The following is a 15,387-nucleotide window of genomic DNA, read 5'->3' as shown; positions in this document are numbered from 1 at the left end:
AGGTTGCTGGCTCAGACAGAGCTTTTGTCTTTCAAAATCATGAAGGTACTTTTCTTTCAAAGAGTAATAGTCTCCACGTGGTAAGCCCTCAAATAATGACAAACCCACGACTCTAATCACAGTTCATAGCTTTCTCTGTTATGCTTTGAAGTGCCCTCCCATGAAACTCGAATCAGAAATGAACTGTAAACAACCCTTTGCAAGGGACGCAGGGAGTAGAGAATTGGATGCACAGGAAATTGTAAAGCAAGAAAAAACCTAATCTTGTTTTCAGAAAAGGTTGGTGGAATGCGGGTGCGTATACCTATGTGTGGAGACTCCATGCTGACGATTTTTTAGTGCTTGACTTTTCCCTTTCTTTCTTCCTTCAACAAGGCAGAAGATGATGGTAATTTATAAAATTTTGCTCAGTTCTACTCTGTGTTGGGCAGGATGTTTGTCTCAAGGGGAAGAAAAATAACAGTTTGCTCTTATGCCTGAAAGAGAGCTTACATGTGTATTGAAGGCAGTGACCCCTGGGTGCGGGTGTCCACAGTAGTTCTCGCTCTGAGGCACTTCATTGCCTCCAGAGGTCATTTGACAGAAAGCCTCTTGCCTACTGTTCGTTGAGTGGGCTCAACGTCTAGGGGGAAGTTGAACATGAAGCTTTAAAAGAGTAATTTTCCCAGCACACACCCTCTAATGACAAACTCACGACTCTGTCAGAGTTCCCAGAGGTCAGCGGGGAGGGTGAAAGCCCCATTTTGAACTTAGGAGGCACATCAACCACATGGAAGATTATGGATGATTTAGATAATGTAAGTCCCCCCATCCCTCACAGCTTAGAAAATCTAAGAAATTTTAAGATGGATTGATTATTAGATGACAGTAAGGAATTCTTGATTTTGTTGGACTTTGGCAATGAACATGGTTTGGAAAGAAACTGCCCCCTCCAGCCTTTTTTTTAAGAGATACAGGGCTGGAGTGATATGATGCTTGATGTTTGCTTTAAAACATTCAAGGAAAGTGCTGCCTGGGTAGCTCATCTGGTTAAGCGTCTGACTCTTGATTTCGGCTCACGTCATGATCTCTGGGTCATGAGATGGTGCCCTGCATGGAGGTCCATGCTCAGTGTCTGCTTGAGATTCTCCCTCTTCCTCGGCCCCTCCCCTTGCTCATATTCTCTCTCACTTTCTCTAAAAATAAATAAACAAAATCTTCAAAATACTCTGAGGAAGAAAAATAAATAGCTGAAGAATTATGTAAAATCTTGTTAACGAGTCTGGGCAATGGGTAAATGGACATTCCTTATACCGTATTATTTTCTTGATTTTTACGTATGTTTGTGTTTATTTACAATACAAGATTCCTGTGTTGCCACTCATGAACAGATGACCTTGGGCCAATCACGTAACCTCTTTGTGTTCTGATTTCCTCATCAGCAAAGCAGCCATACTAAGAACCCTTCCCTGGCAGGTGTGCTGGGTGGCTTGAACAGGATACTATGGGTTTGGTGCCCAGCACACGGCCAGCCAACAGAGCAGGCACCCAGTAATTGTAGAATATCATTAGTATTATGTATGGATGCAGGGTTAAGAAAACATTTTTCCATCACACACTCTCATTCCTAGTTTATTTGAACTTCCTGTCTAATCCCTAAGTCAGCCCGACCTTACATTATGAAAAATGAAAATGTGTGCAGAAAAATGTTAATGCTGACGCTTTACTCTAATTGAATATAGCTCTAATGACACATGTATTTTCAGATGATCGAAGTCACTAAGGATTAGTTATTAAATGATGAGGGTAGAGAGGAGAGAGAATTTTGGAAGGAAAATATACCACAAACAATGTTTGCTGGTTAACACACTTTATATTTAACAAAATAATTCTTTAATAATATAGTCTTTTACACATCAAATATTGTTGCTAGAATCCCCTTTTTACAGTTTAGTGTTTAGTTGTGTTTTTTTTTTTCTCACTAGTTTTCAGGCACACCATTTTTCAAAGATTTTAGAAACTGAATCGTTTTAAACAGGCATCAGCTGACAAACAGGATGTTGATCCCTTATTTAAACAAAGCTGTAGTTAAAGCAGAGAACCAAAGACAAGGAGGAATGGGAGACAGTGGGGACAGTAGGGCTGCAAACAAAGCCTTCAAAAGAAAAAAAAGAAAGCAAAACAGATGAGACCAGAACTCTGTTGTTCAGAGTTTGGAAAGAATTTCTCAATGACCTGGGTAGAAGGAAGTTGTAAAATATTTATCGGTTTATGAGAAATTCTGTCACAGTATAGGTTCATCTCTCCCTAAAGGGAGAAAAATGTCAGTGCTACAAAGTCTTAAAGGGAGCAGCTTGTAGTGAAACTCAGAGGAAAAAGGAAATCCGACAACAACGATAAAAAAAAAAATCCCTCTCTCTGGCTGGTTAACAGAGACCACGGAGCAGCCTTCATTCTGCAAGCTCTCTGAAAAGAGCTTCTTGATGGATATTACACTCCATTCTAGTAAGTTCTTGCTGCAACTATCACTGTGCCAAGACTTTAATGCAAATTGTTTGAACCCTGGCTCCCCAGTTGCACTCTCTGTTTCCTAGAAAGGACATAGTAACTCCTTAATAATAGATAGGGTACTATGCTACATGGCTCTATTAATGATATTTTCTGGGTTTCAAACCTTGTTCCTGTCATTTATTATTATTATTTCTTTCCAAGAGAGTGGATTTTTGAAGCTGGCACTAGGCAACCTCAGGGCAAAGAAAGCTCTATGCTACACATCTGTCTAGACGCAATCTGAAGTATGGAAGGCCTTTACTTTGGAGTGCAGGAATAAATCATGCAGAATTGTTCATGAATGATTCATGACTGTCTATGTGATGTATCCATGGTGGCAACAAAAGGCACCAACCTTGCTGCAAATTGGTGTTCTAAGAGAAGGCAGCGCGATGTTCTTCCTCGGAGGGGCCCGGCATGGCTGTTTGTATCACACACGAGCACAGTGTACGTGAGAAGTGTCAGGTCCAAGGCATCAACACGTTAATTCTGGAAATGACAACTCTTTCTTGATGACTGGAGGAGCTTCCAGGGAGGAGAGGCTGACCATTTTAAATGAAAACCCAGCTGATGAGACTAAAGAAGTGTGTCCTGAGAGTGGACCTATGGCAACAGAAGCATCACTCCACTGGGAGAAGACTGACCTCTTTCCCTTGGGGCTGCAGATTGTGCATGTCCCAGAGGGCTTAGAGGCTCACCAAAGCCACGGGCTGAGCCAGAGCTTGCACACTATGCCACCCTGGCAGAAACCGATCTGTACTGATTATTCTAAACCACACATTCTCAACCAGGTGACGTTTTGTCCCTTCCCCACTCCTTGGGGATATTTGGCAATGCCTGGAGACAATCTGTTGTTACAATAAGAGTGTTGCTATTGGCATTGAGTGGATAGAGGCCAACCATGTTGCTAAACATCCTAAAAATGTGAGGGACAGCTCCCCCCACCCCACCACAACAGTGAATTGTCTAGTCCAAATGTCAACAAAATTCATCTTGAAAAACCTTGTTCTGGAATGCGGCACATCATGAGAGCTACGGCAAAGCCCAGGCTGGGAGTGGAAAAGCAAAGAACATCGGTGACGAAGAAAACCTTAAAGTTTCCTCAAGGACCCTGCCAGGTCTGCGCCAGGGTTTTCAAGACAGGAGAGTGGAATAAGCAACTAACTACACCATGTGGTTTCAAGAATCTTGACTCGAGGTGGCATCAGATACCCTGTGTATTTTATTGTTCTGTTACTATACGAGCAGCATTACCAGGGCAACCTTGAGACGCTTCAAAGTTTCACTTTAATTGTTCAGTATCGAATATATACATTTTAAAAAATGTTCAACAAATGGAATTGTATTGTGCAAGACTCACTCTACCCTAATCTTGAATTTAAATCAGCACTTGAGGTGGAAAGAGTGTCCTGAATCTGTGTTTTAGACCTAGGGCTGAGCGGTCATTACGAAAACGTGGCAAACACAGTCCCAAACCATAAAACTGCCTGTGGGTACTCCTGGCTTGCAGCCAGATCTGAACTCAAAAGCCAGGAGTTTCCAGAAGGATTCAGATTCACAGTGGGGCTACTCACCCTGGTTCTGGTATGGAGAGGGCCAGGTGACAGAGCGGGTGTAGAGTGTTGACTTACAAGCCGAACTGAAATTCGGCATCATGAGAAAGTCTGGTGATTAATGCTACAGTTGTGAATTCCTGGCTCCCTTTGGATGCCGTAGTCAAGCTCGTGGTGTTCTTCACATATTAGTTTTTGATTGGCAGTTTCAAGGTTTTGTGTCTGAAATGTGTGGTTTGTAAGTATTAAATTGTGGTCTCCCACATACTGCACCAAAACCCCGGCCCCCCGCCCTGCCCCAGCAGCGGGTCCAGCTGTAGGTAGCTCTTGTTTTCTGAACCTTACAGGGTATCTTTCACCCAAGGGGAGGGATGGTCAGTTGCTTTTGTGCCTTCCTGGTCAGAAAGGGTCCTCACCCCCGATATTCCTTTACTAAAACTTATATGACACCACTCCAAACTTAACTGTGCCGTCAAATCTGGCCCCATAGATTCTAAATGCGAAAAGAAATTCTATAAGAGAAAAATGCCATGGGTGATGATGTACAGAAGAATAGAAATGAAGCAAATTGGCGGACGGTGAGCTGGCAGGCTAGAGGTCTCACCAGAGAAGGAGCCTGTACGAGGCTGTTTCTTCCTTTTAGTTTCAGAAATCCAGTGGTCAAGTCACCATCAAGCACGGATAATTACAAAAGCGGTTTCGATAGCTATATACTATGTATATTTTATATAGCAAGAGGGAAAGAGAGAAATTTCCTCTTAGTAAAATATTCACTTTTGTCAACCCTAAAAGGTTTTGCTGGTGACCCTGTTGTAGCTGGCAGGAGTTTGTTTGTTTTGTTTTGTTTCGAACATGTGCAGTGTAGAAGCCATAGCATCCTTTCCTAAGAACTCCTCCTCGGTTGGGAAATTGTCCTACACAGTCTGCTTGCCTTGGCATTCACGTTTTGAACACTGAGCAGGCTTCCACCAGTCCCCGTTGTGACAGTGACAGATGTTACATTCATCCACTTTCACCTCAATGCCAGCCGGGATTATTGTTGTTCCTGCAAAGCAGTTTGGACCTGGAACACACATATACGTTGATTAGTTGATGAAATCTCAGAGGCTCCCTTTTTCTCTTCTCGACCCCAGTAAAAAAGCCAACCCCCAAAGCCAGGAATGAGTAGGTCAGATTACTCGCCACAGTTTATTACTAAGGTATTTTCTAGCCATCTCTACTACTCTTTTGCACACACCTCATATTCCCTATGTGTATTAAAAAAAAAAAAAAAGATCCAGTGCACAAAAACCCTTCTTATTGTCTGTTACTGAGTACTTGCAGTTTTCTGAAGTATGATTCTGTGGATCAAACTCTATTTGCTTTATCCTCTGGGGTGTAAATGTTGCTGAAGCAGCCTCTGAAACTCAAGTGGGAGTCTAACATGGTCTGCATCAGATGATGGTACCCTGTGGCCTGTCCTCTCACTTCCCGTGGTGGGTAGGTGACAATGAACTTGCTCATTGCCTGGCTTCAGCACCTCCTCAAAGCCCAGTTCCTGGAATCCCCAGCTTGTTTCTTGATAACAATAAATAATTCATGACCAGATGATTTATTCATGTCCCAAACAGTCTTTGTTAGAGGTTCATTTGATTTTTATAAATGGAGCTCCTTTAATCTGCTGGCTATCTTTTTTTTTTTAAAGAATGACCTAAATGGTTGGCTTTTGAAAGTCAGCAGGAATTTTATTTTTCTTTTTCAGATTGAGAAAAGCTTTACTGAAAATGTCACCTGCTCAGTATAGGTGAATATTTTAAAAATTCACCCGTGTTAGTTTTTCACTTCTCTTTCTCTCCTTTCCCTTACCTTCCCTTTCTTCCCAATCTGCAAATGCTGGTATTCGGTATTGGTGATATTATTTCTCAAAATCAAATGGAATAAAAATTGCTTCCCAAGGTGCAGTGGGGTGGTGCAAATTGCTCAAGTCTCTGAAGTACATATTTGGATAAAGAGAGGGAATTCTGTCTACTCATGATTTATCAACCCAGCATTACTGGCTACTTTCCATAACCACTACAAAGTAACATACATCAATTTCAGTGCTCTACTTTCACTTTCTTACTGCTTGATAAGAATTTACTAGATTATCTTTACCATCAAATAAATGAAATCAGGGGTGATTTGTAGTTCCACTTCATAATTGAAAACTTGTATAAAAATGGCAACTATGAAGTTATAATGCGTTCACACAAATCTATTTAATATGCTAGGATTTTAATCTTCTGTTGCTTTAGCGCTCCCAGACTTCAATTGTGGATACACTTGCCAATGGCCTTTGTGTACATATGCCTTTCTTTCATTTGGTGGCCAGACATCCCAGGGTGTGTACCTGTGCCTGGTTCTCATGGAGAACCAACCTGCAAGACTAAGAGGCATATAATGGGTCATCACTGACAATTAAACAGCTAGAAAACTGTCTGCTCTCACCCAGGATGGTGCTTCTTTCTATGATGCTGTGATTATAAGCTCCTGGCCATCTTAACTGCTGATTACTTAAGGATCACTCTTTTAGAATTTAAGTCATTGTTTCATAGGTTGAACGGTCTCTGGGGCTACATCTTCCTGGAAAGATTTCACATGAAATCATTAATTTGTTCTGGACCTAGAAAAAAAAGGGAATCTGCAGAGAACTTGATAAGGAGCCTTTTTCAAAATGTAGTTGGTTGGGGGCGCCTGGGTGGCTCAGTGGTTTAAGCCGCTGCCTTCAGCTCAGGTCATGATCTCGGGGTCCTGAGATCGAGTCCCGCATCGGGCTCTCTGCTCGGCAGGGAGCCTGCTTCCCTCTCACTCTCTCTGCCTGCCTCTCTGCCTACTTGTATCTCTCTCTGTCAAATAAATAAATAAAATCTTTAAAAAAAAAAAAATGTAGTTGGTTGTCTCATAGCTGTTGTTGACAGACCTCTCTCAGCCCAGCCAGTTTTAGGCCAGCCAGAATCTGGACAGAGCCAAACTAGCTTGGGAAGTCAAACTCCATGACTGCTACCACCTGTTTGCCTGGAGCCACCCCCGGGGAAGCAGTAGTTTCTCTCTCTACCTAGATTCTCATTAACTCTTTTCACCTGGTTGTATACTTTTTTTCCTTAACAGATGGGGGAAGGAAAAAAATGATTTCTAAACAGTGGTTCCAAAACAAAGAAGTCCCTGAAACAGGCAGAATGTGATCTACTGAAGAGTTTTCTCAGTTTCTTGAGGGGATTTGGAGACTTGTCTGCAGAATCTTAAGTGTGTGTTTACGTGTGTAAGAGGGGTCATTCTGCTGGCTCACAGTGGGCAGGTTTATCTCAATACCACAACAAGAGAAAAAGCAGGGAAAGATCTTTGTGAAAGATTGCTGACAAGTCACTGTGCATGTCTTGAGAGAGATTTTACTAGTGCTCTAATTTTCCTACCTGTTCCTTTCTGCATGTGTTGGTGTTATACTATGATCAGTATATATTTGATCAGCCTCTCTAAATCATGTCTTAAGAGCCCCTTAGAATTTCCTGCTTTCTCAGCTCAGAAAGTATTAATTTATACTGACTGACAGAATGCAAGGAAAGATCCTTTGCACTTTGCCAGGATTGAACAGAGTCACTGCCTGTAAATAACATAACCACATCAATGGCCGACTTGGCGGCCAGAGATATTTTACAGAATCCAAAATTCCTGTTTGATCTCATTAACAGTAATTTTATTAGCACCCTTCTGAGAGTTTCAGGTTAACTGAAGCCTTAAGTTTGTGGTTAATAGTCTTACCTGCTTAAAAGTAATTTAGATAATTGTCAGGCAGAATGGTTGGCCCTATTTAGAAACTGTTCTAGTTTTTTCCCTTCCCTCTCAATAGTGGTGACGACAAATATTATTTGGGCTTTGAGAGTGTGAGTGTTCCATGTGCATTCCTTCCACAGGAGATCTATCCTTCTATCTATTCCTTTTTTTTTTTTTTTTCCTTTGGGAGATGCTTTTTTTTCTTGGTTTGTGTGGAAAGATAAGTTGCTTAGAAGAGTAAACTCAATGCAAAACTCAATGGCAAAAACAACATATTCAGTGCGAAAGACTTGAAGAGGTCCTTAGAGGGGAAGAGTGAAATGATTAAACTGAAGGCTGGCAAAGAGGAAGTGTGAGAAAAGGTTAAAAGGATAAGGATTATTTAATTTTGAAAGGGAAGACAGAGGAATAACTCAATAACTCTCAGAGAATTAAGGCTTATTATGTGAAGAATGGTGACCAACTCTTCTTTCTTCTGACACCTAAAATAAGAGGAGAGGGAGATACATTGATTCTCAAGGAATTAGAAACACACGCACACACACACACACACACACACACACACACACACATGAATCTCAGAGAAACGAGAACAAGTAGACACTGTAGGGTGAGATCTCTTCTCTTAGACATCTTTAAGAACACAGGAGGTGTCATCTGTCTGGTATGTTTGAAATTGCCAACTCCCTAAAAATACGACCTGAATATCTGTCATTTCTTATGGTCCAGGCCTAATATTGTGTTTGGCACATATTAAAAACTCTGTGTATCCTTATTTAACTAAATTAAATAGTATGAACTAGCTAGTTATATAACGGAAGCAAAATTATTTTCTGAAGTAATACATCAGGGTTTACATATATATCAGGCTTAGTCCTAAAATATTGGTATAGAAATATTTTCAATTAATAGTAACATAACAGTAATTTTCTGAGCACTTACTTCGTGCCAAGAGTATGTCTCATTTAGTCTTTCCAATTAGCCACATAAGGTGCACATTCTCAACCTTTGTGCTCCTTACATGGTTTACAAGTCTATCTCTGAGCCTCAGAGATAGAAAATAGCTTGCCTGAGATCACATGTCTAGGAAGTGACATCAATGGGATATGAACTCAAATTTCTCTAATCTATAGAATACTTTTAATTGCCCACAAAAAGAGGCAGATGCCGACGAGTGCATTGCTGACTTCCATTGCCCAGATCCTGAGCTTCTGATCAAAATTTAGAAGTCCAGTTGGTTTTAGTATTAAGGATGCATGCTGGGTTAAGAATCTTGATGGCTAAATAGAAGTGAGACCGTTTTTCTATAGATCTTTATCAGATTAATTGGTTTTATATTGTGTAGTCTTACAATCTTCAGAAAACACAATTCATCTAACAACTAGAAGAAATTTCCCTTGGAGAGGATTCTTGGATAGTGAGGCTTTGGTTTTCCTGTGGGAAGCAGCAAAATTCCCACTGGTACTAGAAGTACACTGAATGAGAAGCAGATTGAAAGCGAACTATGACTCAGGAGTCCTGGTTCAAGTCATGGTTCTGTGATTATCTATGTGACCTTCAGTGAGCACTGCATAACCCAAATACTAATGGAACCCAATATGGTCTTGTCTCAGAAAGGATTTGTATTTTTGGAAATGCAATAAAACTGGAAAGGCAATTCAAATATTTACTGGGAATTGGAGCAAGGAGGGAAGAAGGAAAAGCAGACTAGGGATACTTCTACACCCTAAAAAATTTTTTTCATGAAACATAATTTTCTCTATTATTCTGTGCATCTTTAAGTACTAAATTTGCACACTTATACAATAGAAAGAGGTTTGTGAACCTTTTCTTTTTCATAACGGAAATTATTCAAGAGAGATCTTTTAAAGGAGAGCAATATATGAAATATGTAAAAGCAGAGCTTCTCTGGTGAGGTGGCCATGAGGAGCCTGCAGCTCTGTCTTTCCGGCAGGATGTTTTCCCATCTTCCCACTTCAGCCTTGCAGAGACATCTTATGAGGCATCTGCATAGACTATGGGGATCAGAGGGAGAGCATTTGGAGTGATCTCTTCCAGCTTCAGTAATCGAAGAAATCAGGAGAAAATAGATGTCATATTTGCGGTTGTAAGAACTGAGCAGATTTGCTCAGGCTTTAAAGTTCTTCTTGCTGAGCCCTGAAATTTCCTGCATTAAAGGATACATAGAAACTACATAGAAAAAGAAGTCTATAGCTACTCTGATCACATCTCTTGAAGACCCATGCTTGGTTATGATGTTAAATACCACATTGGTTGTATGGAGGAACAAATGCATAATCTGAAATATGGTTGGGAAGAAAAGGATCTCAGAGCTGTGGAAAGTCATAACAAAGAACTTGAGCTATGGGTCTGTGGAAAGTCATAACAAAGAACTTGAGCTATGGGTCTGTGGAAGGATTTGGTGTGTGTTGGGGGAGGGAGGGGGAGGGAGGGTAGGACTCACTGAGGAAGCGGAAAAAGCTGTGGGGTTAGAGTGATGCATGTAGTAAGAAGTCACTAGAAGAATGGTGGTATGGGAGCTGGTGCTTCATACTGGCCTGCAAGAACCAAGTGTTAAGTATTCGGGAATTTTATAGTCTTGTTGACATTATTTTGGCAATGGAAAGCCATTGAAACATTTTAAGTAGGAGCGTGTGTGTGTGTGTGTGTGTGTGTGTGTGCAGATGCACATGTGCACGTATACATATATAATCATGAAGTAAAGACATTGATTCAAGAAACTCCACGGGGCACCTGTGATTGGATGAGACATGACGTGTCTCGATGGAGGCAGGACCTTTGAGATTGTAGACAAAAAGTAGAACCCTTGCGGGCCCTGGTCCTGGGTGATGGTAAAACACATTCTGTCTTTGCTTTGACACATTAAAAGAATCTGCTAAGATGCTGGGGTAATATTAAATTAGTGCCAGCAATTACCACATTGGCTTAAGTTAATTGATCATATTATTCCTATACAAAGTAAGGTCCTAAGGGAAAATGCTCTAGGAAATGTGCAGTTTGACCTGAGGAGGGGGGTGAGATTGGTGGGGGGAGGGGATTTAATTTCTAGTTAGACAGCTTAGTAGGAGTCCTGTCCGGGACCAGGATCATGTGAAATCTAATGGAGATACTGGGCTGTTTGTGGGGGGAGAGGAGGAGGATCTTATCAGTCAAACAACAAAACCATGTTTAGATAATTTAAGCTTAAAATGCACTAGTTAAAGGAAGTTTTATATACAGACTATCCAGAATACCAAAAAGAACAAAGTTTGAAGGTAATACAATCAGGAGCAAGGACCAAACTCATGCTATAGACCCAATAAAAACACGCCCTGGGTACGGATAAGGCGGCTTGCTCCCTCGCTCTCACCAACCCGGGACCCTGGATGCTGCTGCTGGAACCATAGCACTGCTGCCTCTCTTACTAGTCTTTGCCAGAATGGAGACTTCTTGGATTTACTAGTTTACGGGTCAAAGTCTGCAGCAGGTGAGCCTGGGGATAGAGGTTAGTCAAGGGTCTGCACCTTGGCTTCAAGGGAAGCTGAAACGCAAATAGTTGGTAGTTGGAACTTCTCTAGGGAGAGGGAGGCTTTCCTTCTGCACAGAAGATTCCCCAGTCTTCGGAAAGAGGCCGTGGTTTATTGCTGATGCTAAAAAGGATCAGGAGAGTCAGTGAGGGCAAACTTCACCTGCTTTGAGTTTTTTCCTGGGCTGACTGCCAGTATCCTTGTCTAGCAATCAGAACACAAAATAAACATTCAGAACAAGATTGCTCTAAACGTGAGTTTTATAGGTGTTAATAAGACAAGGTTTCTGCCTTCAAGAGTTGATGTTCTAGTGCGGGTGAATCTGATACAAAGCGCAAAAGCAAACATGGCCATTTCAAGACAATCCCTGAAGAAAGTAAACAAGAGAGTGTAGTTGAGGGCCAGACCCGGAGTGGGAAAATTCTTTAGAGTTTACAGAGCATGGCTACATATGTTTTCTCATTTCATATTCACCCTAATGCTGTAAGGTGGTTAACACGAATCCCATTGCCCAGGTGAAGGAAGTAAAGCTCAGAGAGATGAAGGCACTTGACAAAAGGCAGAGAATTCGCAGCAGGAGAACCTACATTTCAGCTCTCCTAGTCTGACCCCTGGTTGACTACTTCCCTTGAGGAGAATCTTCCTTTTTTTCCTTTTTCTTTTTTTTTAAATTAACATATATTGTATTATTAGCCCCAAAGGTACAAGTCTGTGAATCATCAGGCTTACACATTTCACAGCACTCACCATAGCTCATACCCTCCCCAATGTCCATAACCCAAGCACCCTATCCCTACCCCTCCACCCCCCAAACAACCCTCAGTTTGTTTTGTGAGATTAAGAGTCTCTTATGGTTTGTCTCCCTCCCGATCCCCTCTTGTTTCATTTTTTTCCTACTGAACACCCCACAACCCCCCACGCCCCGCCCTGCCTCTCAAATTCCTCATATTGGAGAGATCGTATGATAGTTGTCTTTGAGGAGAGTCTTTCTTTATGTGTACTGTTATTTCCTTCAATGCCAGTCAGAATCGAACACTCTCCTGTTCCTGACTCCCAGTTTTCTGTCACAGGGATCTCAGACAAAACCCAAATCTAGGCGATGTGATTGAATTTAGTTAATACTTTTGGAATTCTTCTTAAGAATTTTCGTGAAAGGCCTTATTTCTTCCTGACATGAAGTAGTATTTTGTTCATTTTATAAAAGAGACAATGAGACCCAGAAATGTTTCAAGTGACTTTGAGAAAGCCACACAGCTGGTAAAGGATGGAACAGGCAGGTTGCTGTGTTCCGTTCCAGAAGTCAAACTTCTCTGTGAGTAGGAGCTACTTTTCATTTCTTCCAGTTTTAATAGCATTTGGGATGTTGTGGTACATATTAGAGAGAAAAGTTTGGGATATTTAAGTTCCTGTTTTGAGACAGAAAGAGAAGGAGAGGTGTGTGTGTGTGTGTGTGTGTGTGTGTGTGTGTGTGTGTGTGTGTAGGTAAAGGGGTGAATAGGCAAAAGGGTGAACGTAAACGGAAAGATTTGGAGCAGAGAAGCTCCAGAAGCTTTATTCAACTTCTTCTCTCTAACTGTGAAGTGGGAATTGCTCCCAAGAAGCTGATCTCACTGAAGAGTCAGTGTGGTTTCTAGCGATCATCTCATAGGGCGGCAGCGAGCCTGGCACGGAGACGTACCTGTAGGAGATGCCCTGTCCTTGTTGCTTGTCGACCCAGATCCCCTTTATTGTTTATTGTTAACAATCCCCTGTATTGTTAAAAGTCTCTCCTTCCCAGAGACTAGGAAAACCAGGCTGGTCACGACTCCTTTATAGATGCTTCCAGATTATAAATTGGTATGGCGCCCCTGAAAGTCCTCCTTCTGACAACAACTTCATATTGCTTAATGATCCCCTTTTGAGTATTGCAATTTCTGGCCTTGATTTGAAAATTTATTATTGACGCTTAGTGTCTTTTAGAAATTGGTTGTAAATGATCTTCCTGCTGCATAAATGAGGCAGATTCCTATTGTGTGAGGCCATAAACATTCTATATTTCTTTGGCAGGGCGTCTAAATCAGTGTTTCAGCAAAGGGTAGGCTTGTAGGCCTCAGTCTGTGGGTAGAATTGGATTGGATTATGTTCTTCCTTTTAACTGATTTTAATTCTCTGCTTCATGAAGTCTGATAGATGTTATTGTGCTATGGAAAAGCAAATAGGCTTTCTGATCAGGTGTACACTCATTTCCAACTATTACAATCTTGGAGAAAATGTTTCTTAAAAAAATAGTAATGCTAGCCGATTGCAGTTAAAATTTAAGTGACTGAAACCTCCCCAGTATCATGTTGAAATAGCCCTGTCAGGCCCAGACAGAGAGCAGTTACTTGCTGAAGGGAACTTCTAGCTCCTTTCCCTGGAGAATGAGGTACCTCTCTCTGCCTGCTTTAGTCATCCATCCCTACGTTACATTCCAACCATTTTATTAAACCTCAGAACAAAAAGCTTCCTCAGATTAAGGTGGCAAGTTTCAGGAAGGATTGTTTTCTCTGAGGCTGCCCTAGAGGTGCCTGTTAATCATTTTATTTGAAAATTCAATATCACTGAACTCCCACACAAATTTCAGTGTGAGAGCTCCGGAGAGTTTTCTGGCCCTTAAGTATGGAAGATTTATAGCCTGGTGCTCCAATTAAGTAAAATGCAAGGAGCGGAGCGGAGAAAGGAAGGACGTGGTCAAGCTACACAATAGGGTAAAGGTTGGCTGCTCTTTCTCTCATTCTGGGCGCATCAGCAGGCTGGGAGAATCAGGCTTGGTTCACATCCTGTATTAGTGGGACATACATGTCCAGGCTCACCTTCAAAAGGATGTGTGGCCAGAACGTGGCTTAATTTGCTATTGTAGGAGACATTTTATCTGCTCAGTTTTTGCTTCATATGATGAAATAGTCCTACCCAATTTTCCAAGCTGCAGTGAGACTCCCCTCATTACAGCCGTCAGAGGTTTTCAGGTAATTTTCATATTTCTTCTCAGCAGTCCTGAACTTAGGAAGAACTAATATTGGTGTACCCATTTGACAGGTGAGAGAACTGAGGTTCAAAGAGATGAGGTGATTTACTGCTTACTTATTTACTAGGTAAGAAGATTAGGGCTCGAGTCATACCCTCTATGTTTCAATCCCATTTCTGCCATTTACAGGAGGTATGATCTCAGTGCCCCCAGCTGTAAAGTGGGAATAATACTGAAATGAGTGTACCTGTCTTCTGGAGATTTTGAAAAAGCAAATGAATTAATATATGTAAAGTACTTAGTAGAATGGTGCTTGTCACATACTGATACTAGATAAATATTGCTATTTATTTATCATGCCGATTATTATTATTACCTGAGTTACAATCTAGGCTATTTTGGATGGGATATGGATTCTAGGCCCTTTGGTTGGTAGTCTAATTAAAAAAAAAAAATAGAACATCATGAAGAAATTAATCTCATTACTGCTAACTTATATATATGTGTATATATATATATATGTATTTTTTCTTTTTTTTTTTTGCAAAGTCAGTGAGCATACAACAATAAAATTTTTTCTATGTGGATTTTCCCCAGCCCTATTCACTATTTACCAGGAAGCTAGATGGATAGAAAGAACACCTGAATAAAGAGCATCACTGGGGAGAATTAGGGGAGATCTATTAGTTTGAGCTAGCTGTTGACTATGGAAAGATCATTAGAAAAATGATTTAAAATGGTCTGTTTGGACTGCTAATGATAACTGTGTTTTGTTATTGTTGTTGTTGGAAAGAAAGGGTCCAGATATGATGGGAGAAAGTCTAAGTTAAAGGATAACAAAGATTGCGTAGTAAAAGGCAGAGTAGGCAGTGATATCTATATATATCTAAATATCTGAATTATTTCTCTGCCCATCCATCCATCTGTCCATGATCTATTCAATCTTTTATGCATTTTTCTTAAAAACAAAAACAGGATAAGCATAAATGCCTGTTAATAATGGACATAT

General features: G+C 41.0%; 1 protein-coding gene across 1 annotated transcript in view; it reads right to left on the bottom strand.

Annotated features, from left to right (window-relative positions):
* Positions 1-3,344: 3,344 nt before the first annotated feature.
* VWC2L (von Willebrand factor C domain containing 2 like) overlaps positions 3,345-15,387 on the bottom strand; it is a 168,079-nt gene continuing 156,036 nt past the window's right edge. The window contains exon 4 of the mRNA XM_046019467.1: positions 3,345-5,145. Within this exon, the coding sequence (XP_045875423.1) occupies positions 4,997-5,145 (149 nt within the window). The 3' untranslated portion in view covers positions 3,345-4,996. The remainder of the gene's footprint in view (positions 5,146-15,387) is intronic.

The sequence above is a fragment of the Meles meles genome, chromosome 9 (genome assembly GCF_922984935.1).
Source record: "Meles meles chromosome 9, mMelMel3.1 paternal haplotype, whole genome shotgun sequence".
NCBI classification, from domain to species: Eukaryota; Metazoa; Chordata; class Mammalia; order Carnivora; family Mustelidae; genus Meles; species Meles meles.
This window is presented reverse-complemented; position numbering and strand designations above follow the sequence as displayed.